This window comes from Seriola aureovittata, chromosome 4 (assembly GCF_021018895.1).
Source record: "Seriola aureovittata isolate HTS-2021-v1 ecotype China chromosome 4, ASM2101889v1, whole genome shotgun sequence".
Taxonomy (NCBI): Eukaryota; Metazoa; Chordata; class Actinopteri; order Carangiformes; family Carangidae; genus Seriola; species Seriola aureovittata.
In genome coordinates, this window is record NC_079367.1 from 23,310,589 (window position 1) to 23,337,287 (window position 26,699).

The following is a 26,699-nucleotide window of genomic DNA, read 5'->3' on the forward strand; positions in this document are numbered from 1 at the left end:
GCCTCCTAAACTCAATATTTGCTCAAGTCATGGAGGAATTGTATGTCATGTAGGTAGTATAAACTGTGAACATAAATGATTTTTTCTGAGGTTTGAAAGCACCATTTTGGGATGTATCCTTGTCAGACCGTGCTGGATATGAAAAATGAATAATTGATGGAGCCACTCTGTGTTTGTTAATACTGTTGAAGGAAACAGTGTTAAACATGATTCATCTTGGAAAGGCTGGCAGTCTCTTTTGAGAATTAGCTTGATGTGTCGACTGTTTCTTCAGTGTCATGTAAATAATTTTGCTAAACATGTCTACATTTAATGGTGTCATTGAAATGTATGAGGTACTTGGGATAACTTCTAGCAATAAACAATCCTGGAATGGAGTGTTTGATTATAAAGAGATGATGCATGTAATCTATTTTGTTCATTTTCTAGAATTATGCTTGACAACAAAAGTATCAGCTGTACAATAACCATTACAAAGCAAGCGCCAACGTGTGAAGTCAGATAAATTGCCAAGACCTTCTCTATTTCCTTTATGTCAGTGGAGGACGGGTTCCTTCACGACTCAGAGATCACACATGCAGTGTTTACCGGTGGCGTGCGTGCCATGCTGCTGGCTTTAATCCAGATAGAGGAGGAGAGGTCCTGTCATACACAGGTCGCCTGTCTCCTGAAGACTGATTGGAACACACAGGAAGCAAAATCCTACCCTGCGGTAAACCTCAAGAATGAATGGCTTATTACATTTATCACTTGAGACGTTTTCATAAAAAAAAGAAAGATATAATACAGTAGTGAGTCGACTTTTACATGTGCAATATTTGCTGCTTTGAACACACTGTATTGTGCCAAAAATAGTTTACCCTAGAAAATGTGTTCTCACTGCGCACATCATATTAGGTTTTAGATTGTTTTTCTTATCACTAGCTTTCCAATCAACCATAACAGTCACGTTTCACTACATGAAACTTAATGCCACATTAACTTACCAAACAACTTTTGCTGCTGTACCTGTGATTTATTCAGTGCCTCATGATAATTTTCACGCTATAACTGATGCAAAGTTTGGCATAGCGCTGCAAAATACTTCACACATGCAGCACTAAACATTGCCGTCAGTAGTAGCAGCTTAGTTGGAGTGATTAGAAGAACTGGGTTGTGCAAAGTGACGTGATGGCTGAGCAGACAAAGAAATGATCACCACCGACAGAAACATTTGAGAAAGATGCTGTCTCACTTCCAGATAGACGTTTAGATCAATATTAGATATCCAAGCTTCACCCATTAAAAACATAATTTAATAGAGTGTAACTTTTGCCAGAGGAAATATTTGGCCCAATTTATCTCATAGTATGAAATGTGAAGGAAACAATTCTTTGAGTTATAATAAGGTCAGGGACTCATTAACATCGTTGTACACAAGTGTATTGAAATGGTGCCTCTGAAGTAAAATAACAATGCCTATTTTCAAACACAGAAAGAAACTCTGTGTTCATGAGAATTTCATTAAATGTATTACAACTAAAAGATTCAAATATTTTGTAAATTTTGCAGAAGACAGGAAAAAGAACAGTTTCTAGTCTTATTTCTACACAACCTTCACACTTTCTGCAGATCTTTGTTCCAATTATATCTCGGTGTTGACATCTCTAAGTCTGTGTGAAGTTTGCTCTGAACTGAATCAGTAAGTTCAAGCATCTGTCTTCTGTATTCTTCTTCTTACCACCATTTTTGATTAATCCCTTTAGTGTGGGTAACCAGAACCGCAAAGATAGATTAGAGAAAGGTATCTTTCTTTAACATCTCACTACATTCTCAGTCTACACAACTTCAAGTCCTCCATCTGTTTGAAAACTTCAAAGTATCTCTGCGCGTTAATTAGCAATGAATGAATTTAATTCAACTGAATGCTTCTAATGAGTTGTTAGTTTTGCATGGAGCGAGGGGGGAAAGGAGCACTTTGAGCTCCGCGATGTCCTTGTGCCTCAAACCGACTTTGTCCTTTTGTCCCAGTTGTGGCATGATATTGTCAAAAGGCATTGATTTACTCTGAGAGAAGAAATATGTCCACTGTTAGACCAAACAAAAATGCTCTGAACAGGTGCACCTCACGTGTGCACACACAGACAAAAAAACCTGTAAATGCATGCAACCTCACACATAATAAAACACCCAGGGTGAATGTGTAAAGGTCTCACTGTGCCCTTTGAGGAAGGAAATAGGCACAGTGGAGTGGTCGGCTGGACGTGACAGATTTACTGACCGTAACAATCGAGGTGGGGCAGAGTAGAGACTCTCACTTGTGCCTAACGCAAACAACAGCAGCAGCTCTGAAACCTCAGAACAATCCCCCTGCACCCTCCCGGCAATTTCACCATTATTCCCCCACTTTCAGAACTGCCAGATGTTTAGTGGTTCAGTCATCTGGATCTCACCATCCTTATCCAGTAGCAGCAGGCAGCATCTCTCACTGTGCGGTCCGGTGGATGCATGCTGAGTTTTAGGAACCAGTGAATTATTATTTAGACTGCTAGTCAATGTTCAAGAAATTACAACATAAAAGGATGATGTGGTTTCTGTATAAGTTAGTGTGTGTACATCTTTGCAGTCAGTTTTTTTTTTGTGTGTGCATCCGTGTGTTTGATGCCTGCGTTTGTGGCTCTGCTTTGAGTCTTTATGGTCAGACGTTAGCAGCAATGCCCTCCAGGATTGTAGCCTTGGCCTTTGAATACAACTTCAAGAAGCAAGGATAAAATAAGCCAGTTCAGACAGGAAACAGACACCTTTTATCTTAACTAGAAATGAAGCAATTAGACGGCACAAATGCTATTTTTTTGCATATGTGCTGTGAACCCTCATACCTCCCACTGAGTGAAGTCAAGTCCTGAAGGTATCCAAGAAATCATTCTAATAAGGGGTATTGAAAATTCCTGTTCTACCCCAGAAACAAATAACGATGTTGCGTTTCAAAACAATGTTTTGGATTGTTAAATCCTACTTAGGCTATATGACATTTCCTCTTTGTTTTCTTTTGTTGTATGATGAGTTCCAAGGAGACATTTGAAGTTTCTTAAACTTTATTCATTGTTTTTGTCTGCAGGAGGCAATCAACTGAAAAACCAGCAGTTCCGTCTGAACTGGGCTTGGATCTCTTTGGAGAAGGAACACTATGTGGTGGATGAAGAAGTCAAGTTCCTGGAGGTGGTGCTGAAACGTCGGGGCTACCTGGGAGAAACTTCGTTCGTTAGTAAGCACACACAGCCTCTGATTTCAGCAAGTCACTTGCAATAATAATTCCATCCGAGATGATCCATGATCATTATTAAAAGATACAAAGAGAGCATGCAACATCTCAATTTATTCTCATATTAAATAAAAGATATATAAAACTATTAAATAGATGGTACTTAAATAGATACTAATAAAAAAAAGAAATAAGAAATAAAGCATTAACATGAGATACATGAGTCTGATTTTTTGACACTTAAGTAAGAACAGTAGATCAGAAAACACATTCAAATATGTTTGTGTTGTAATAAAAAAAAATTGTATTCCCTGATCCACACCATAAACTACTCTCTTGTTGCTTTGCTCTCAGACTAACTTACCACCAAACTCCACTGAATCTCCTGATTGCTTTCAGTTATCCTGATAGCTAACATTCAGACTGATAAAGAAACGAACAAAGAAGATCAAAAAAATACACCTTGTTTGAAGGTATTGTTTGGGATTTTCTCCTGCCATTTTTAACTTTGTGAAAACCTACTGTCTGTTCACTGAAAACTTAGTGCCAGAGGGCAAAATAGCATAATCCCCACAGCACACAGACACAACTGCATACGCCACACACTTTGATATATTTTAGAGCAATTCTAAGGCTGGCCCAGACACCTTTTAGAGTGACACAGGTCATGGCCTTTGACCTCTCTCTTCTGGCCACTATTTACATTCCAATCACACAATAGCACAGGACAATCCCTCAGGGGCTGCATGTGCACATGAGAAAGGTCACCCGAAGTTGGTGGCCATGGAAAGACGCCACTCCAAATGTTAGTCAAGGCAATTTACTGACTGGAACTAAATGAACAATACCTGTTAATACTGTCAAAAAAAAAGAAAAACTAGCCGCTATAAGCGTTTATGAGTGGAAGGAATTCTTACCACTGGCACAAATAGCTTTTTTTAGTGCTGCCATTTATTCTGTCTACATAGACGAGGTATGATTAAAATGAACTAATGTTAAAGGTCAAATCCCATAGAATAATTTACTGTACCGTGTTCCATATCTTTGTATGCCCCAGGGCCTTGGACTATTGAAACATCTCTCTGGTGATATGCAAATTTTGCTGACCTTTCTAGCGCCTTACACTGCACAGTATATCTACTCAGTGAAATAAAAAGATATATATATCTTAAGGCAGATCATCACGTACTGATCAGCATGTATGTGCAGGCAGATATAGCTGATAAAAATGGAGTAAGATAACTGTGAAAAGAAGTTATGTTATGTTGTTGTTTATGTCGATTAGGTGCGATAACAAAAGAAAGAGAAAATGAAAAATCAGCTGAAATGCCTGTGTGATGACCCCACAGTGATCTGAGTGCAAATATTAATCAACAAAACATTGTATATAATAATTGTCCCCTCTTCTGATTTTCTGGCGCATCACTACTATTTTATTAATGTCTGCATTATAAATTAAAGGAGTGCTACTTTGAACTTGCACTCCATGTTCAGTGCCATGAGAAAATATGCCTTGCATTCTATAATGTCCAAAATGACTGTTGTGTGCTTTCAAGTCCAAACCATAGCCTTTCACAGAGCAATTTTCTTATGATTGAGGCAGCATGAAGGGGGATGATAGTGGATGAGGGAGGATGATGAACCTCTCCGTGCTGGTGATGGAAAGCACACAAAGGAAGGTGCAATTTTAGAGTCTTTTTCAAGTCAGAACCATTTTGTTTTGCCAATGCCCTCAAAGTAGCAATAGCAATAAAGTTTCTCTTTCTAAATGCATTCTCATTACAGTAAGTGCGTACATGTTTACATCCTCAGGCAGTAATTCTTTGATCATAGACCACTCTCGTTCTGTTTTAGCCTTGGAAATATTTCTTTTTTTTTTTATTAATTTCCAGCCAAGAAAAACATTTACAGACATGACTAAAAGACTGAGCACAAGCCCTTTTGGGTGTGTGAGTACATTAATGCCTATTTGTAATTTGCCTGTCTAATGTGTTTCTGCCATGTTTAGGGTGTAACACGAGTATATTTAAATCTCCAGAAAGCAACACAGATACATGGAGGCTTAAATTATTAACTGTGGTTTTAGTTAGAAACACATCATCCAAGACATTGGAGTTATTTTGAAGAGATTATTTGAACATATGTGCTTCAAAAACATCTCTGCAGCATTCCCCTTGTAGGTACACATCTACCGACCGATATGTTGTCTCTGTAAAGTAGCATCCTTCATGGTAACGAAAGAAGGGGCATTCATTACTTTCTCAGAGTGATCATTTGGAGTTTCTCTCTTCTTCTGTTGCGGTGAGGATGGGAGAGCAAAAGAAGCAAAACGTTTTGATTAACCAGCATAAATAGGCCACCAGGGCAGCCTGACAATTCAAGCCGCCCATCTGCCTCAGTGTTGCGATGAGATAGCGACTGATCCCAGGCCAGCGCCTTCTTATGAAGATTGGGCATATCGCTTCTTGCCCAGCCACGCCTGAGTGAACACTGATCTGAGGAGCCCACTGGTGGACTGTTGCTTCATTGGTCAATGTGCACAGTGCAGGTGGCACCAGTTCGGAGGCTACACCGGCCTCAGAAGCCTCAGAGTTACTGCTGTGATCAGGGCCATCCAACCCAAGCTTTGTGCAGGAGATAGAGTTAGAAGAAAATCCTACTCTCTCCTCTCCTAGCCACTCTTTGAAGACTGCTGATTTTTCAAGCTCCATTGAGCTTGACCATTTTATCTCAGCACATATGTGCAGGGGCCTTTTCCTTTCTGTCTGTACTTGCATATCAAAGACCACTTTTATTTTCATCAAAGAATAGAATGGTAATTTTCTTTAAAACCCAAACTCATGCATTTCTCAATCTGTGGTCTTTTGAAGATCTCACCGGTAGTTTTGATGTGATATTTCAGTTTTTCTCTTCTACTTTCGCTTTCAGTTGAACAAACAGTGAAACATTTTTTTTCAAGTTTTTGTTACTCCAGTGCTTCTTTCATCCAATAATTTCTTGTTTTCCACATTTGTGGCAGCCTGCAGAATTGCCTCGGGGTGTGTAGCCATGTTCTTTCTGTTTACTGCTAGACCCCTGCTGCGTGTTGTGTGACCAGTTAGCAAAAACAATGGAGAGGCTGTGTGACATTTCACCGGCTTCAGTGCTCCTTCTCAACAGGAATCCTGCCAGGGTCACAGCTATAGCGACTGTAAGCCCCATCAAACAGCTCACATGCTGAAGGTCAGACAACGAGAGCCACCCTCCAACCACTTCTGCTGAGACCAGGCTGACATGAGGGATAATTGGCTTTATTCTCACCATGGCCATTTCAGACGCCGGGGGTGGGAAACTAAATCCCAAGATGGGCAGATATTGCCGGGTTAGACCAACTAGAGCATGACATGTTCCTGGTTTTACAGAACACGAAAAACAATAGTTTAATTGTATATTTTTTTTATTGGCAACTATGAACATTCTTAGTTACAGAGCTTAACATATCAAAGAAATTTGTTTTTGTTAAAGATAGACATGAATATGAATATTAAAGGTTGACAAAGGTGATACATTCCTCTGATATGCCTCATGTATTTGGTTTAGCAGATGTGACTTGACAGTGATTATTACCAATTTTTTTCCATATCCTTCCAAAGGTATTGGAACAAAGGATGGCACTGCAGAAAAGGACAAAGATTTCCGGGGCAGATCTCAAAAACAGGTGCAGTTCAACCCTGGCCAGACCGCAGCCACCTGGAAGGTCCGGATCATGTCAGATAATGAATACGAAGTGTCAGAGACCTTCCAGGTTGTTCTGTCTGAGCCGGTGATGGCAGCCCTTGAATTCCCAGAGGCCGCTACAGTAGAGATCCTGGACCCTGATGACGGTCAGTAATGATTTCACTTTAAGGGATTTAGTATTAATTCAAATGTTTACATGTAATTACATTGCTGAGAATAAGGATAGTGCAAAGAATAGAAATATAGTTTCCTTTTGAAAAACCCTAAACAAAAGCAAATACTGGCACTGTACCTTGCTTAACAATGCAACAAACTCAGGTCTTACAAGTAGAGCTACAATAGAGTTTGACAGCAGAACATTTTTCAGCTGTGTGGCATATTGCTTCAGTGTTTGATGTCACGACCAACCCATCATTTTGCACAGATGTTCAACAATCATGCAGAAAGAAATCCATTGTAAAAGAGACAATGATGTGAATTTCATTTTGAAAGAGGAGCTCTGCCTCAATGAGCGGCGCACCCACGACAAACTAGGTGGAGACTGTGATTGCCAACATGTGCGCAGTACAAGCCTTTTTTCTCTGTGGGTTAGAACATGAAAAATAGATCAAGAAGAGAAAGAAGACAATGCATTTTTACGGAAAGTAGCTAAACTAAAATGGCAGATAGTGTGAGAGAATCTTTTTTTCTCTCAAAGCAGAGATCTCAGTTTAAGTTGAGGAATCCTTCAACCTTCATCTCGGCTGTATTCATTTGCAGGATTGATCGGGGAAATGTTTCTGTCCATCTGCCTGAGGGCATCAGAGCACACATTGTTTTAAATACATCATTAAATCACAAGAAGACTGAAAGCTGAGGGGAACTAACAACATGTTGCACCCAACATGATTATGAACATTGCTAAATAATGAGTGAAGAGCAAAGAGTTTTTATGGGCAGAATTTTCTTTCCACGGGAGAATATAAACAAGGTCAAAGGGAGATATGGAGATGACAACCATGTGCTGACCTCCCTTGCATGTGAAATGATCATGATGTAAATATGGAAGAAGCACTGCTCGAACAGATGAACGCTGTTTCTGAAAACAGCTTGAGTGTGATCGAGCTGAAATGGAGACTTGTTTGATATAAATATGGATAAAGCTTCTTTTCATCCCACAGGAGAGCTGCCAGTAAAACCACTGAGCAAAAAAAGAAAAGACAAATGGTTTGAAGTGTCTCTGCTTGCAAACAGAATGAACACAGCTTTTTATTCTAGCAATTTATGCTAAATGAAATTAAGTGTGTGAGACACATTTTTGAACACATTGGTTTTTCTTTTTAATCTTTCTAAAGGATTCCTGACTCTTTTCCTAAACAGCATTATCTTACAGATGGTATTTTCCACATCCATCTGTATAACTTAATGGGTCAATAACCAGCAGCGTCTCTCTGGGTCACACGCTGTCATCCAACTCCATATTTGCTGCAGATAAATAAACAGGAGATGATGGGTTTTGATAAAACATGATGGAAGCACCAACAGCAGAGCTGTAATGACAGCTATCATTTGTTTCAGTGCGCAAGCTGTAAACCCGTGTATTAAAGGTTTATGATGTAAATAGTGTCACATATGATTTGATATATTCACCTCATGTTCCGTTTATCACATTCAATTTGCCGATCATACATGAGCAGTTTCCTCATACCAAAAGTCAGATAAGAGTTAACAATAAAGTATTCATCTCAAATAATATGAACGCACTGTATCACAGAAATGATCTAATGTGTTGATGTCTGGTTTTTCTTGTGTACAGAATCAACAGTGTTCATACCTTCAGCTGTGTACAACATAGAGGAGGACATTGGTGAGCTGCTTATCCCTGTACGCAGGAGCGGGGATGTCAGTCAGGAGCTCATGGTCATCTGCTACACCCAGCAAGGTACCACAAAACAAAATGTCAAAAAGCAATTTCAGTGGTAAACTCTGTGTATTTTCAAGAATGGAAATAATGATTAAAGTGACAATAACCATGTTTCTTGAGGGAATGATGTGTTTGGGAGTGTTGCCCTCCTTTTCTTGGACCTGGACCCCAGTGCTTATCACTCATCCTGCCACCATGCGTTAGAGAAGCATATGGCTAATGTAAAGGAAAAAAAGAATTTGTGAAAAAACAACCGAAGCACAACTAATGGCTTTTGCACTGGATTGCACCGCTCAGTGTTTGAAAGTGTTACATTCTTGCACATCAAAAGTAGGTGCGAGGCGACAGTTAATCATTGCATCAGAGGAAAGAGAAACCATAAGCTGGTCGTGCCTTTCATCACTGATTTGATGGCAGCTGTTAGATTTTCTCAAGATGTAACCTTTAAAAATGGAAGAGGAAGTGCAAAGAAAATGACCTGATCAAGATACACGTTGGATTAAATGTTGCTGTAAATGGTAAAATGCAGTGGAGAGTGAAGGTTACTCTTGTCTGTTAAAGCAGGCTTGCTTGTAATTGGAGAAAGACCTTAGGTTGTTCTTCTGATGTGTTTGACATTAAACAAAAGTAAGTAGGTTGAGTGGGTTAAGATAATTATTTCTCAGCCTATCATCCTAAAGTAGGACGTCAGTAATGAATATAAACATTTTTCATGATGAGAAATAAAGGAAATCGTATTTATATATATTGATTTTTTACGTGAAGAAAAGCACACTGTGTTGTGGCAGAGTCTGGATCATTAACTCTGCTTTCTGTAATTCTGTTTTCTGCGCACTCAGTCTCGGCCACAGGCACCGTCCCCACCACAGTGCTGTCCTACTCTGATTACATCTCCAGGCCTGAGGACCATCACAGCATCCTGCGTTTTGACAAAGGAGAGGTGGAGAAATCCTGCCGGGTTGTGATCATTGATGACTCCCTGTATGAAGATGAGGAAAGCTTCAATGTCACCCTCAGTATGCCCATGGGGGGCCGACTGGGCTCAGAGTTTCCCACAGCCAGGATCACAATCATTCCTGATACAGATGACGGTAAGATGACATTTCAGCGATCTTAAATGTGAAATAGAATACAATACAAATAGTGTCAAATAGTCTGTGCAGGTACAAGAATTTAAAGGGCTTTGATTATTAAATCGCTGTGTGGCATTTCAAGACAATAAGGTTTCTGTGCTTTTTCCTTTCATTTTTAAAGATTTTTCAATTCTGATTAAGGCCTAAAGAAGAGGTGGCAAGAATTTATTTCTTGGCTAGAAAGGCTTTTATCTGATTTAGTTTGAGGTGTTCCAGTATTTGTGCAATCTTTTTTTATTAATATGTTTAATGGATAAGCACTTCAACTGTAGCTGAAAATTTGTTTTGAAAAAGTTTTGTAAAGACAGTATTTTTAGCTGCATAAATTCATGCAGAGAGAGACACTGAAGCAGGTATAGTCAGGTGGGCAGACAGACAGCAAACATGTTGGTGTGCATGTGAAATGTGTGTTTGAATTTTTTTTCTGTGTGTGTTTGCGCTTGTCTGGCGATGTCTCGGAGAGAAAGCGTTTGAGTGTGCGAGCCTCCTGCCTTCCTGGAGGCAAAGCCTTTATCTCATATCTGCAGGCTCAGACTGGAGGGCTGATAGTCTCCCATATCTCCCCGACGCCTCTTTGTTCCCCAACACCTGACGGCCATTCCTCAGTTCCCTATCACTCTGACTATCTCCGGAAGCACTGCTGTGAAGTCGAGACTCTGTGATCGCAGGCAGGCAACGCTGGACCTGAAAAACCTGATGTGATTGTGGAACTGTCTTTTTTTTTTTTCACAACACATTTCAAGTTAGATAGCGTTCCGTTATTTATTTGCTTGGTTTAAATTGTTTGAAAATCGTGATAATTTTTTGCTCACAATTGAAGTAAGCTGGCTTCATTGAGATTTACTTGAATCTTATCCAAATGTTCAAATTAGACCCTTTTATATATGCTTTGGAAAACATCAGAATTTAATAAAACAAAAATGTCATGATCTGACTGTAGTGCTAAACCAGCTAGCTAATGACAGCCTGACCGGAAATGAAAAGTTCAGTTGTTTTTTATCCGTGATGACAGTCCTGCTGTTTCTACCTTTTCCCTCAGCATGACAACTTCTAGTAATTTTTCTGAACATGGCCAAAATTGGTCCTAAGGATGTGAAGCATCTGTCCACAAATGTGTGGTAAAGAGGTCAGCAGCAGTTTTCAAACTGTATAACAGGTCATTTTCCCCTTCTATTCCCACGGGACTCGAAGCAGACACACTTCAAGTGGATTTGTTTGACCTCCTCGAGGAAGGACGAGGTTACGTGGTTGGAATGTTTTCGTACTGTAGCAGCGTCCGGTGTAACCTGAGAGTGAGCACAGGGGCCTTTTCACCTCCGCTACTCCTGGGTATTTACTCCAGACTGCCCAGACAGCTGCTGAGACACACATGTTTTTAATAGGATGTTTAACAGTCTTACAGGCCTTGCAGCCTGCTTCACAAGAAGTGTTTTACCACTGCAGTTATTACATTTCCAAACAGTGTCGCAGTCTTTATGGATGGCTCTGACTCTGAGAGTGCAAATCATGCATGTCTCTACAACTGCCACAGAGCTCATTGATTGGAGATTATTGATTAGTCTGTTTGAAAGACTGACTTGAGAGTCTGACTCAGTCACATACGGTTGTTTGTCATTTACGTTTAGAATGCAGGTTAAGGTTGCTTGAGAATCAAGGGGATCGATAAATAAAGAACATACATATCAGGAAGTACTACACAGGATAAGATAAGCCACGTTGAAGTTTGCTTTGGAAAAGTGGTCTCAGAGGTACAAAGGCAAAGGGTTAATGGTTTGAGGAACTATTCCATTAGTGGGGCACAGTTTCCTGCAACTGATAAATAGCATGTTCATGTTCATCCATTACTTCATTTTCATAGAGTTGAGGAAGGCAAACTCTATTTTATAACTGCTGCGGCTTTATAGTCAGCCAGTGTGCGGTGTTTTTTTATCTCAACTGTTATAAACAATGACTTGACTGAGTAATCCAATTTTTGTAGCTTGAAAAGTCAATTCATTATAAAATGCACTAAGAAATGTTTGTACTCCGCAGATTTAAGACCTCCTGGCAAGGCCTTGCCTACATTACATGTCCTTAGTGTACTATCACACAGAAACAGGAGAGAAGAAGACTCGTTCCGTTCATAGTATTAACTGGACTTAGAACCAGTGAGAACCAGTGTTAGCAGTCTGTGCTCAGGTTTGTTCCTGCTTTATCTGTGGCAATCAAAGTCTTCTTATGCATATCCGTTTTCAGACAGCCGCAAACTCACAAGGGTGCCCCTATACAGGATGATTATAAGGGCCAGAATAGAGCTGCCTTTTGTGGAAACATCCTTTCATTGCGTATTATTTATTTATTAGATTTATTTATTAAGACGTTTCCCTGTGTGTCTTGGAGAGAAACTATGCCTGGAGCTGTTATCTGACAAGCGGACTCCTTATTATAAAGACACGAGTACCTGACATCAGATTGATTCCCTGTACACACACATGCACACACACACACACAACACATGTAAAACTGGCACAGCAAACCCTCCACAGTATAATTTGAATTAGGTGTTGGAGGTGTTTAGGTTGCCGGCATTCACTGAATAAATGGAATGTGATGAATGGGGAGAAATATCCCCCTGAAGGAGGTGATAATGAAATGGCTTGAGCACTGATGGTGAAATAAATGGTAAATAGCCAAGCTCTGAGGAAAGCACAGCAAAACCAATCTCCTGTCTGGAAGAGTAGAAAGGCAGCATTAGATTCATTTCCACTTTCAGTACACCTTACCTCGCTATGTATTAGATTTAAGTAAGTAACCAACATTCCTTTCCTAACTCCACTCCAGTATATATGGAAGGGAGGCAAATGGGGGCATCACATCCGTCTTTGTCAGCCCTCATAGGAATAGCTGTCCAGTGGGTCCTGTACATGGGAGGAAGGAGTGTGTGCCCGGCCAAGCACCTGTTAGTACCTGGTTCTTAAAAACACACACTACTGATATCAGTGAAAAAGTGCACGTCAGCATGATATCTTCTTTCCAAGCCAGCAAACCAAACCAGGGTGGCACAATATAATGAAATTAGAAGCCACAGGGAACCGATGTATGCACTCCCTGCTCCGTGCAAACACACAGTCCTGGCCACCTACGAAGGTACAGGCATGTGGAGGAAACCACACAAGTGCAGTAGGAGGTGGGGCTCATATTGTCTGCCAAGGTTGTGATGTTAATCTGGCAATTTATGTGTTTAACTTTCCTGCACTAGTAACCAGATTTGAAAACCTGTGCAATGGAAGAGAAGGCATGTTTTCTTTCCAACCAAAACATTAATTTCACTGATTAGCATACTTTCACCCACAGATGGAGAGTAATTAAAATCAGCTTTGTTTGGATTAAAAACCGCCAGACTTTTATTATTAATGTCTATGAATGAAATTTGGCAACTGAGAGCTCACAGAAAGTATAACCGAAACTCAAGAAAATCCCACCTGGATTTTGGTCTCTACATTTGAGTCCACCGGACTTTCAATCAGAAAAAAATGATTGGGATGGATTCAATTTAGTTCATTTACTGATATTTCCCCTAAGTATAAAAAGGTAATTGAGTATAAGAATTTTTTTTCCCATTCATTTTGACTTTAAATGCATGTTTGAGGCCCCAGTCAGACAGACGTACACTGCACTGCTTTTTTTTAATTGTTGCTTGGCAACCATTGAGTCACGTATCCTTAGCCTAATCTATTTTGTGAAGTCTCACGGATATGTGCATGTTATTTAAATGTATAGGCTACAGGTGGAGGGCTCCTGCTCTGGCTACGCTAGACACAGGCAAATGGAGATGCAATCTTATGACTGCACTTCTGGACAAAATCTTCTACCAGTGCATAAATATTTTCTGGAATTTCTAGAGATAAACAATTTACAATTAAAATCGGTTGTAAATGTCAGTTTTTTTGGCTAATCCAAAGATGGAAAAATAAGTACAAAATAAGTGAAAAATAATTACATACATAGATGCAAAACTTTTGTAAATCCAATATCACCAAAGCTGTTTTGCAAACTAATCAATAACATTTGCAGCAATTTTCTAAAGTAAGCTGATATATTGAAGGGATAGTTTCAAATCTTTGACAGGTGACAAATTTCTGGTTTACACCATGATATCCCCTAACAACATGCAATTGCTACATTGTGAATGCAAGTGAAGAAACTAGTTCTTAACAACCACTGTGCTTCAAGCTTGACCAGAGCCTCCAACAAACACAATTGTCAGTCTACATGAGTGCGATGGTGGTTAGGGATCATTGTCTGCCTGCTGCACTTTCCATCCCTGCTGGTTGTTCAGGTTGTCTGCTCAGCAGGGGGAAGACATGGGAGGGATTGTCTGAACCCTCGCAAGGTATCTGTCTCCAAACACAACTCTGCAAACTTGTCTGTCAGACAAGCCTGAATTACCAGGAGGGCCCTGAAACCCTAAACCTCAGATTGGTTGTCAGTCTGGTTTGTAGTAGTGACATTAATTAGAAAATTTGTTTGACACCACTGCACCAACGTATCAACTGACATGATACAGATGTATTCCATACACAATGCAAAGGAATGGATTTCAGAAGGTTCATCTAGTTATGCTATTAGATGAGGCACACGGACGTGTAGACATCTTAAAAAACAAAAACTATACAGCAATCAATTTAAAGTAGCACGAAAATAAGTAAGGGCACAATAGGACTGGTGAACAGAATCAAAATGACAGCAGGACATTGAAGGAAACAGTAAACAACAAGAGGAGGTCCAAATGGACAAGCGCAATAAAAAAATAAAAAGGAGTGTGGTAATTAGCAGGAAACTGTGTGTGCAAGAGAGCAAAAGGTCATATCTGGTTGTTGTTTTATATTGCTAATAGAATGATCTAAGCACACAGACTACTAGCCTTTCAAACTCTTTTTTCTATTTCCTTTTCATCACCACACACACACACACACACAGACACACACTGAAGCCTGGAACTATTGCACAAATAGACACACAATACCACGGAGCTGCTGCTGGAAAGGGCAATGAATTATGGTTACCTTTTTCTGCATAAAGGCATATCTTTTGGCAGTTTAGCATTAAATGACTGTAAAGTTTTCAAGCTGTCCAGGGATTTTACAGTAGCATGCATGAACAGCTGCTATCCTCAGAGTACCTGCTATTTTCCCAACAGCAGACCATCTGCACATAAACGGCCACATCCTTACAATGTGTACTCTGGCTTTTGCCTGTGATGGATATGGAGAAACTTGTTCTCTCTTGCAGAGGTAATTGCTGTTTGATATTGACTGTGCATCCGGGAAAATGTTTTGGTGGTTGGGGCTGTGTGACATGAGAATGCTTGTACAGCAGGACATGAATCGTGCATTTACAGTCTTGTGTCAGTTGCCTGTAAATTTCGTTCTGGTTCTAAAGGTATGATTATGAGCTGTTTTAAAGATGGGCGGGTCCCGTGCATGTGCAGTATATCCTGGATGGGGATGAATCAAGGGGGAACCCACAAACCCTGTCATTATATTTCACCTGGATTCCCATTCATTCTGATATAAACAGATGTCCAAAGCACTTAAGCACACAGGTGCTGACTTTAATCGACCAGTCTTAAGACACTCAATCCATGGCCTGCTTTGAAAATTCAAGCTTTTCTCACAGTTGTATATAGCTAAAGTTGTCGATGATTCTGTTTTGAATATGGAACTTTGCTTGTAGGCGTTTTCTGCTGGAGAGAAATTTGTCGAGCACACAGTGGGCAGAAGAGCATTTGCCAGGGCTCAATTGAATCTCACCATTCGAGAAGCCACTTAGCACTGTGGGAATGTCATGCAAAGTTCAAGTGAAATCAGGCAGTCAGTAGGAGTGCAACCGTTCCCTTAGGGATCCCTGTGTCTCTCCTTGTGCCTCCCTTTTATTTTATGTTCATACATATGCAGCAGTAAAGATATTTCCTTTGTTTGGCTTTGCAATCAGGGCATATTGACCATCATAATGAATGTAAGTAAGGGGGTTTTATTTCTGGCTCATGTTTTGTATTTTTGATTTACCAGGAGACATTGGGGTTGTTTTTTAAAATCAATATTTTTGTTTTATCATTTCAAACAACCATCAAAACTTCAAGGATTTTACATTTTGAGCCCACAATTTACATTTGAAGAGACTAAAAGTAAGAGTGGCAAGTGTTATGACAATACTAATAAAAGAGATTTTTCTGAATAAATAAGGCTTTATACATTTTATATAGTTTTACATATTAATCCTGGATAATCTCCACTTACATTCATGTAACCTTAGATGTGCTTTGTGGCATAGGAGGCTGCTGCTGCTGGGCTGCTGGAGCACAAGAGCCAGTGGTTTACCTTTCAGTTAATGGGGCGTAGCTCTTTGAAGCTCACTGTTTGTCTGCTGCACAAACCTTATCTGATTACTGGACTGGTACAACAGGGCCTGAGTTCCTGGCTGCCATCCTCAGGCTAGTAGATCTGATTACCCCTCCTGTTGGGACCCAGTGCAGGCAGCCAAAACCATCTTTGTTTGGTTTCTCTGTGGAGAGAAACCCTGGCAGCTGCAAGCCTCTTGATGCAGCACTCATTGTCCTAGGCTGTGCTCTCAGGACAGATTAAAGCATAAACATTTTCTGTCCTTTGCTTGCACTTGGGAGTAACACTATTATAACCACAGAGATGGCTGCTCTTAGAACCACAGATCAGGTTTTGCCTAAATTTCCCCTTTAGAACTTGTCTTATCTTGCTAATATACAGCTGTTACTGACAAAGCAGACTGCATGAAAATATGCAATATCATCTGAGACTCAAATTACTTGGAAGATTAATTATATAGTGCAAAATAATAAACTGTTTTTTTTTTTTTGCTGATCAGTAATTGTGCCTGGGAGCACTGTTGACTGACAGTTAATTTCTTTTTTCCCCTGCTCTTATATTTTAATTTATTTAGATAACATAACACAGCTACAACAGTATGGATTTGTTTTTGTTCAGTATATTTATCGCTAAGTTCCACATACCCACTCTATTTTTTGCCTCGTACTGTGTGATGAGAAATAGTGAAGTACCATTTTGTAGGTGCAGAGCGTGGATGGTGCAGAGTTCCATTGTCATGGAAACCACAACTTTGCCCATGGCCATCGACATTCAATTAATTTATTCATTATTTGGTCGCAGTTGCAGATTTTTATTGCTCAGTAGTGGCTTATTCCCATTAGTCATAACAATGATGTGTTTGATCTATTATGAGAAGGTGAGCATTTTTAAAGTAAAAATTGCTTCTTTGGATTGGTTTCAGTTTTTCGGCTGCTCGTGTTATTTCTGTATTGCTGTAATGGACTATGACTGACTCCCTGCAGTTAAAGACCATAAATAGTCTCTTTGTGTTGAGAATTCTTGCATAGTTACAGTAGCTGCCTGCACCTCCCCAAGAGAGCAGATACAAAGGTCCAAGTAGCTAAGGAAGCAATTTCATAAGCGTCATGACATGTTGTACATTGTTGTACATTGAGGAAGCATGCTCTGAAAGGGTTAAATAGAATAACAGTGGGTGAGTTTGGCTGCAGTGGAATCTCAGCTCATAGAAACACTAATTGCAGTCAGGCAGGCCTGGGCTGGCACATTGAGCTCTACATCCCCCAGACCTCCTGTCAGGCCTCCTGTCTGACTCTCAGACCCATCACTATCACAAGTCAGCTCCAGCACCAGGCTCATCTAGAACAAAACCAGATCTGCCTTCAGGTTGCTTTTTGTCTTTTAATACTTGATGCAGATGTAAAAATCCCCCCAAAACATAATTCCAGGAAGTTAGAAAGTGTTGTTTAAAGGCTACAATTACAGTGTTTACTACCTGCTGGTGTTTCTATGGAGGCATTCCCTCAATTTCTCCTGTAATCAGAGGTAATTTTACAGAGTATGCTAGCTATTACAGATTCAACACAGCAATTACATCAGGCATTCAAGTATCCTGTGAAACAGCTAAAAGATGATTATGGATTACATCCTCCTGTGTGTTTTTCCTCATCTTATTCACTCCTTTCCACTGTTGTTCTTCCCAGCTCCCGTCTTCTACTTTGGCAACACAGACTACCATGTGGATGAGAGCGATGGCTTTGTGGAGGTGCAGGTGTGGAGGACGGGGACTGATCTTTCCAGAGGAGGAACTGTCACAGTGCGCTCCAGAAAGACAGAGCCTGTCTCAGCTGAGGGTATGTGTCCATGAAAGGTAGCTTTCTCTGACAGCTTTATGTAGTTAGTGCTTAGAGAAGTGTAAACTGCAGAAAACAATAGACTTAAGTCGTCACCCTGTCACGCTTTGTTTTTTGAGCTCAACAGTCCAAGGAGATGTTACAGGATATTGTTGGGTGGACGGCCTGGGGAATGTAAACAATGTTTCAAGGTTTGGAGGAAAGAAATCATGGCTTTTCTGCTGGACCATTGCCTTGTGGGCATTGGATATGCACAGTGTTATGAAGATAATGGTGGTTTGAGTGAGGACAGGCCTTTAGGAATGCATGCTTATTGTTCTGCATGTCAATGATTTGGACTCTAAGACTGGTTGCTAACTCAAGCCTTCCCTAAAGCCCCTATTATCTCCTGCCCCCAGGCAGTCTTCTCCCTCTTGCACAGATCCATAACATCTCTGCTTTGGCCTGCATTACAACCGTAGAAATAACTAGCATCTAATCATATACAGCATGGTAGAAATGCAAGGCCACACTTAACACCCATAACTGGGTCATAAGTACATGAGAAAAGCCTGTGGGCAAAGGTTGAGATCTCAATACCCAGTTTCTTCAAAGAAAGGCAAATGAATAACCTGTTTGCGCTCGGGGAGATATCCAGTTTCTCGCTGTGCGCTTTTAATCACGCAACGAATTCCAACAGTTCTTGGCTATTAACCATGAGATAGAAAGCATCATTTTGTCAGCACGCAGGGTATATCATTTCATCTTACTCACAGACCCACTCACAGATGAATTATGATGTAATGTGAGAACTGCTGTAGAAATAAGATCAAGTACTGTAGTCCATTTGTGCTATGTCCACTGTTTCTCATGAGCTGATGTGTTCTCTGTTCATTGAAACACGGCTGACCTATATTGTCCTATTGAGCAGCTGGTGTAGATTATGTGGGGATCAGCCGCAATCTGGACTTTGCACCGGGGGTCACCATGCAGACTTTTCGCGTGACCGTCCTGGATGACCTGGGCCAGCCGGTGCTGGAGGGGCCAGAGAAGTTTGAACTGGTACTACGGATGCCCATGAACGGGATCCTCGGGGAGCCGAGCAAGGCTACTATCCTCATCAATGACTCTGTTTCTGACTGTGAGTAAAAATCTTGGTTGTAATCAAAATTTATTCAAAAGATTACACATAATGATATATGATGTTTACACTATGTTTCAGATGTTGATTTATGGGTTCAATTTTGTTGTTGTAGTGCCAAAGGTGCAGTTCCGTGATACTGTGTATGTGGGCAATGAGGACTCAGGGCAGATCACAGCTACTGTGTACCGTAGTGGTGACATCAGCTACAGGTCCACAGTACGCTGTTACAGCAGGCAGGGGACAGCCCAGGTCATGATGGACTTCAATGAGAGGCCCAACACAGATGCCTCCATCATCACCTTCTTACCAGGTGGTGTTGCAAAACCTAACACACGTCCCTTTGTATGGTTTGTGTTTTCTTTACTGGCTCTTGAAACAATCAATATCTTTACCCTGTACTGTTTTTTTTTTTTTTTTTTTTTCAGGAGAGATTGAAAAGCCTTGTGTGCTGCTACTAGTTGATGACACAGAACATGAGGAAGAAGAAGAGCTCCGTCTTGTGTTGGGAAGCCCCAAGAGTGAATCTCCATTCGGAGCATCTATTGGAGGACAGAATGAAACGCTCATCAAGATAAAAGACGATGCAGACAGTAAGAACGCTTTCTTTTCTTGTCATTCACTATTCCTTATAACAGTTCTATTTAAAGCCACCATGTGCAGAATTTTTTAGCAAAAATAAAAATTTTTAAGTTAGATCAGATTTACCATTGTGTCTTGTATGATATTACCAAAGGGGCAACAAATTCAGAAAGCTGTAGACTCAGTGGATTTAATATGTGCTATGTTACAGTTATAGCATGATTAACACAATACGCCATGCTTTCTCAGAGGCCATTATTAGATTTGGAGAGACCAAATTCAGTGTGAATGAGCCGAAGGAAAGTGGACAAGTGTCTGTGGTGAAGATCCCTGTGCTGCGTGTTGGAGACACCTCCAAGGTCTCTGTTGTCCGAGTTCACACCAAGGACGGATCTGCTACCTCCGGGGAGGACTATCATCCCATATCTGAGGGTAAATGGTACCGCCAGGCACTGTTATCAGGAGAGCAGTGATTTGAAATTTGATAGAAAAATAATTGTCAAATCTCCCCTATCTTGACAGAAATTGTTTTCAAAGAGGGCGACATGGAGCACTATGTGGAGGTGGAAATTTTGTACGACGGTGTCAGAGAAATGAGGGAGGCATTCACTGTCCACCTGAAGCCTGATGAGAACATGGTGGCAGAAACAAAGGTGAAAATTAAGCCAAATGAGTGTGTAATTTAACTGTCAGGTGTGTAACTACCTGGCTAACGATCACATTACAAAGTAGCAGCAACTTGTTCCCTGTTAACACCCTCTTAATTGCCCTTGCTTGTCAATCAACAGATGAGCAAAGCCATAATCTATATCGAGGAGACCAACAGCATGGCGGACGTCACCTTCCCCTCGGTGCCCAGAGTGGTGTCTCTGCTGCATTACGATGACATCGACAGGACCAGGGACTCTCTTCCTGTGGCTGGATACCCTGTCATTTGTGTCACTGTATGTCCAACTGATAGACCAATAAATACTAAGTGATAGACTTTTCAGTCATTGACTCTGGTAATGATTCACTTAGTGAAGCTTTTTGTCTCACAAGTGCAGTTCCAGAAAGGAAAATACTCTTTATGAGGTAGCGTTTAGCAGATGTACACACTTTGCTCAATTATCACCCACTTTGAGAAATCATCAGTAGTATCTTTTCACTGCTGCAGTGGTTTTTGGGTGCATTTCATTCATAAGCATCATTTCTTTTCCCTTTTCCAGGCTTGTAACCCCAAGTATCCAGACTATGACAAAACAGGCTCCATCTGTGTCAGCGAGAATATCAACAACACCCTGACCCGTTACCGTTGGCTTGTTAGCGCCCCCACCGGCCGCGACGGTGTCACCAGTCCTATGAGGGAAGTGGACTTTGATACCTTCTTCACCTCCTCCAAGCTAATCACTTTGGACTCAGTCTACTTCCAGGCTGGTTCCAGGGTCCAGTGTGCCGCAAGGGCCGTGAACTCTAATGGGGATGAAGGTCTGGAACTCACTAGCCCCATAGTGTCCATCAGCATGGACGAGGGTGAGTGCAGCTCATTCTCTAGCTTCCAGTGTTTAGTCTCTCTCATGGAAATGGCTCAACATGATAAGCAGCTGCTGGCTGTGTTGAGTTCTCCCAACACAGTACTTGCTGTCCTTGCTCTGACAGAAAAACTGAAAGATAAAAGGACTTTCAGTGGTGGATTTTTAGGGAAACAAAACGTTTCATGTTTTTTTTTTTCTTCTTCTTCTTTCGGCGTGGTTGCAGGAATGTGCCAGCCTCGTGTTGTAGGCACAGTGGGGGCCGAACCCTTCTCTGCCAAGCTGCGGTACACTGGAGCGGAAGACACAGACCATCCCAACCTCATCAAACTAACTGTCACCATGCCTCACATTGATGGTAAGAACCACAGATTGTGTTTGGAATGATGTTTCATCAGTGAGAATGTCACTTAGAGGCAGGTTGTTGGTTTGATACTAACTTGAGCTTGGGAAAACTTAAAGTTTGTGCTTCAATATGTCACCAATCAATTCTTTTAATAACAAGCTACAAAAGTTAGTTTGTCCTAACTTTAACATGCCTATGTTTCCACTTTATAGCTGCTTTGTATGCATCTTCCCTCAGGTATGTTGCCTGTAGTGTCCACCCGACCCCTATCTAACTTTGAGCTCACACTGAGCCCTGACGGTACACGTGTTGGCCACCATCGCTGCTCTAATTTGTTGGACTACGCTGAGGTCAAGACTCGCCACGGCTTCCTTACCGAAGCTACCAAAAATCCAGAAGTAATCGGGGAGACCTCACCTTACCAGTACAGCACTTCCCTCAGGGGATCCAGTACACTACGATTCTACAGAAACCTCAACTTGGAGGCTTGTTTGTGGGAATTCACCAGCTACTATGACATGTCTGAGCTGCTCAGTGACTGTGGAGGCACCATCGGGACTGATGGACAGGTAAGCAACCCCACCTTCGAGCTTCAGCTCACCTCTGACCCCTTTTGTCATCTCTAGACATGAGGTGGAAGGAGCCAGTTCAATAAAGACGTGGAACCCCTCGAGGACAGGAATGTGGACTCAGTAGCGCTTTGTCTGTGTTGTCCTCTAACAAGTCTTGTTCATTTTCATTCCAAAATCCACCTGGGTTTCCAGTTCAATCAACTGATTAATCATTTACAGCCATATTACAATCCTGCTCTCCAACTTGGTTTTCCTTTAGAGATCTGAAGTAACTACCAGCCACTAGAGAAATCATCCATTATTGTCTGGAGACCCATGTTAACCTCAGTAGTAATGACTAACCAGACACCCTGCTTCCTTCAGTTCCTGGTAGGACCAATTATTTGTCTTGTCAAAGAGGAAAGTCAATAACCAGCAGTCTCATAAAAAATCCCATTTTGTCTGTCGTGCTAAGTGCACAGTTGTTCTCTTTGCAGCAGCAGCTGTTATATGTGAAGGTGTAAGGTGGGGATCTTAAAGCCCTGTCTGTCCTCCTGGCACACAAGCCTTGCAGCATTCAACATTTGCATTCACCTTGGAAACCTACTGTTAGTTGACTTGCAGTTAAAGTAGAGTGTTGATAAAGAAGGACTGGAAGAGTGTGCAGGGCACATCACTGTGAAAACTTCCACTACCCTCCCCACTGAGGACTATTAATTAAAGCCCTACAGCACTGGCAAATATGTATTTTGTATATTGGTTTGTTATTATAATGGGGGTTTCTCATTTTACATGGCTTCAGGTTTATTTAATAACAAAGGCATCACCCAGGTGATAACAGGCTTTCTCAACAAGTGGAACTTTGTTGCCTGTAGCCATGTACAGTAATAAACATGTCCTGGCAAGTGAGCAGGCTGCTGCTAGTAATATAAACTTTACTTCAGCCTTGAAGTAAAGAAATTGATAATGGTGAGCATGTTGACTACCTCTGTCTTCATTGATTAGTGACCACATTATTTCTGATGATTTATAGAAATAAATAATGCAGTATATCATAATGAAAGGATAGAAATGATATGAAAGAAATGAATGGTTTTACCTTGTTAAAATCCTGAAAAACACACATCTAGCTGTAAAGACTTTTCTTGTCCCTATTGTCTTTCTATCAAGAGGAAGAGTGGTATACATTCAGCTCTTGTACAGCTCTGTATGCAGATTGCGTTACTATGGTTACTATTGAGTAGAGCTAAAAGACGGTATGTGGATGTATGGACTGGAGTCACAGGTTCAGTTTCAGGATCTGTAAGGCAGGATCAATGGAAGAAGACATAGCCTTTGTTTGTGGGTGCCCTGTGACCTGAGCGATCCTCAAAGTGGGCAGGAGACCGGAGACAGCTCCATGCAGGCCGGGGCCAGTGGCATGTCGCAGTGTAGGGCTTAGTACCCAGCTTAACAGGACCACAGGAAACTATTAAGGACCAGCAGGTTGTGTCAGAAGGCCATTCTGCAAATCATTTGCTTGAGCTCTCTGTGCCCAGAGGTTTAGGCACGTCTCCACATGAACATAGAACCAGTGCAGGCAGGTACCGCTCACAGGTCAGAGGAAAGTGCAGATACCAGAGAGCACTCCCTCTGAGAACTTTCACCACTCGCAGTCATTTGACCATTTTAGGGCAGCTCTTCTAGAGGGGGAAAGTTGGGAGAAATTCAACACGCCAACATGTGTGCGTATGTGTGTGTGTGTGTGGGGGGGGGGGGGGGGTGTTTCTGTGTGTGTGTGTTTTGGTTTTTTGGGGGGGATTTTTTTGTTATTTCTGCTTTTGGTGTTAACTTTTGGACACATTTAAATGTTTTAAATTGATTAAGGTGAAAGGATAAAAAATGCAGTACTTCATTTGCAATGGTTTTAGTGTCCATGAACAGTAATACATAATAGATTGAATCTTAAAGCTAGACCATCAAGTGAATTTAATGATGACTATTTGAAGTTAATATTATAGGCTTGATCTCCCAGTTAAATGTGCTTTAAGTTCCCTTATGTATGTGTTGCCAAGTCCAATCAATTTGTGGACTTAATGAAGCACTATTCAGAAAAGAACTTGCCTATATCAGCTACTTCCAGAGATATTGTGTGTGCACTTTATTCAGGATGCCTTGATGTTTTCTTTTTGATATCTCTATAACAAGGGGAATTTCATCTGTGAAGTATGAATTGAATTTTTTGCTCTGACACAGCATGCTGTTTCTTCCTGCAGGTGTTGAATCTGGTCCAGTCCTATGTGACCCTCCGAGCCCCACTCCATGTGTCTTATGTCTTCCACTCCCCTGTGGGAGCGGGAGGATGGCAGCACTTTGACTTGCAGTCAGAGCTACGGCTCACATTTGTGTACGACACTGCCATCTTATGGAGGGATGGTATCGGTAGCCCACCGGAGGCTGAACTACAAGGCAAGACTTGAACAGCAACATAAAACTGAGGATTATTTATAAATACATCACAATCACTGAATGGGGTGTTGTAAATTAATTAAATAGCCAAATTAAAGCCATCTGTGACTTTCTTTGCAGGTGCCCTTTACCCAACCAGCATGCGTATAAATGGGCAGGGACGACTCGTCGTCAACTTCCGCACTGAGGCTCGATTCAGAGGCCTGTTTGTGTTTGCACATCCAGGTACAGAAGTGATGTAGTGTTTTACAGTTTGATGTGATGATACTGCTTTGTAGCATGACATAATATTTTGCATAAAAGTAGAAATAAAACATTTTTCCTGATATAGAATATTTCATTTGTGCAGAAGAGCATGTACTACTACTCTTTAGTTAAAACTCATAGTATTTGGGTCTTTTTGTCAGTTATATCTTTTTTTGTTTTTGAAGTCTTTAACTTACAACCAAGCATGATGATTATATTGGTACATATACGTAGTTTAATTCATGTATTTTTCCATCAGCTTCCCCACTCACCTCCATGGTCATGTGTCCGGACCACCCTGGTTTGACCTTTAACCTCAGTCTTGTGAGGAATGAGCCAACCTACAACCAGCCCATCCAGCAGTGGACGTTCATGTCTGATTTTGCTGTGAGGAAACATTTTGCTTTCTGAAGAACAATTGAATTGTTTTTCGTGTTTGTTTTGTTTTTACACTTAGTCCGTGCTCATCATCATTTCACCTCTCAGGTGCGAGACTACTCTGGCACATACACAGTGAAGCTGGTCCCCTGTACATCCCCTCCCAGCTTGGAGTACACCATCCCTCCTGTCTGCAATCCCAGAGAGCCGCTTACTTTTGACCTGGATATCCGGTTTCAGCAGGTAACCTCACCTTGTCTAAAGTTTATTGAACCTTGTGGGTAAAACAAATTCAATCAGGTTTAAAAATAAGGCCAAATAAACTATGGTATTTTTAAAAATTAACACCAATATAAAAAGAATATGATATTCAAAGCACATGTGGGTTTCTGCTAACAATTAAATGTTATTTTAGCTAGACTGGTAGAAATTATGAATTTAACATACACATTAACAAATGGATTATGTCACATATTTTACTTGCTATCACAACTGCTTATTTAAATACAGACCAAAAAAAAACTGCCTATGAATCTTTGTGAAAGTGAAATCAGAATTTCCATTTATTCACCCCATCTCCTTCATTCATTAATTCCTTTAAGCCGCATCTCTTGGTTCCTGTTTATTCATTTATTTTCATGTCTCTCTCTATTATCCAGTTGACTTCAGTTGAAAAAAAATAAGCGTTAGCTCGCTCCTGGTTCGCTTCAGCCAGTCAAGTACTCATAAAACTGCAATTCTTCTCACTTCATTCATCATCCCCTTTTTAAACAGTTTAGCAGTACCTACAGTGCTGTGTGTGTGGCTCCTTCTGCTGATACCAACATCTAACCACCCCAGCATCAAAACACTGTCAAGAGTAATAATGGCAAAGTAGACCATATTAATTAATCAAAATAAAAACAAATGGCCATCTTAATTAACCCAAGCCCTTAGAGAGTCTGTGAAATTTCTTATTTTGCCTAACAACATGTAAAATATCCCAAATTATTCCACTCACAGTTATGAAATGAAGAAAAGCAGGAAAATCTGTGAAGCTGTAATGTTGTTAGCAAACAAACCTGCAGGCAATCGCATTGGTCTGATCATCAGAATATAAAAGCTGATAGTACTGTAACTATAGTATTTAGTAAGTTATTTATTTATTTATTTAATTTTAATTCACTTATTCGGCCTTGTCTTCAAATGTGTCATATTCTACTGCATATATACTGTAGTTACTGTATATAATGATGTGTTGACTAGGATCAAAACAAGATGTTTCACCTATTGTTTCTACTGTTAAGCTCTAACTTGGCTTTGTCTCTAAAT

General features: G+C 40.7%; 1 protein-coding gene across 1 annotated transcript in view; it reads left to right on the top strand.

The window, feature by feature from the left end:
- frem2b (FRAS1 related extracellular matrix 2b) overlaps window positions 1-26,699 on the top strand; it is a 53,316-nt gene that overhangs the window by 22,275 nt on the left and 4,342 nt on the right. Inside the window, exons 3-20 of the mRNA XM_056373442.1 lie at window positions 3,098-3,244; window positions 6,874-7,104; window positions 8,754-8,879; window positions 9,701-9,952; window positions 18,057-18,206; window positions 19,117-19,326; window positions 19,442-19,639; window positions 19,755-19,919; window positions 20,158-20,340; window positions 20,431-20,561; window positions 20,697-20,852; window positions 21,117-21,420; window positions 21,646-21,777; window positions 22,003-22,334; window positions 24,572-24,764; window positions 24,885-24,989; window positions 25,270-25,397; window positions 25,497-25,631. Coding sequence (XP_056229417.1) covers window positions 3,098-3,244; window positions 6,874-7,104; window positions 8,754-8,879; window positions 9,701-9,952; window positions 18,057-18,206; window positions 19,117-19,326; window positions 19,442-19,639; window positions 19,755-19,919; window positions 20,158-20,340; window positions 20,431-20,561; window positions 20,697-20,852; window positions 21,117-21,420; window positions 21,646-21,777; window positions 22,003-22,334; window positions 24,572-24,764; window positions 24,885-24,989; window positions 25,270-25,397; window positions 25,497-25,631 — 3,278 coding nt within the window. The remainder of the gene's footprint in view (window positions 1-3,097; window positions 3,245-6,873; window positions 7,105-8,753; window positions 8,880-9,700; window positions 9,953-18,056; window positions 18,207-19,116; window positions 19,327-19,441; window positions 19,640-19,754; window positions 19,920-20,157; window positions 20,341-20,430; window positions 20,562-20,696; window positions 20,853-21,116; window positions 21,421-21,645; window positions 21,778-22,002; window positions 22,335-24,571; window positions 24,765-24,884; window positions 24,990-25,269; window positions 25,398-25,496; window positions 25,632-26,699) is intronic.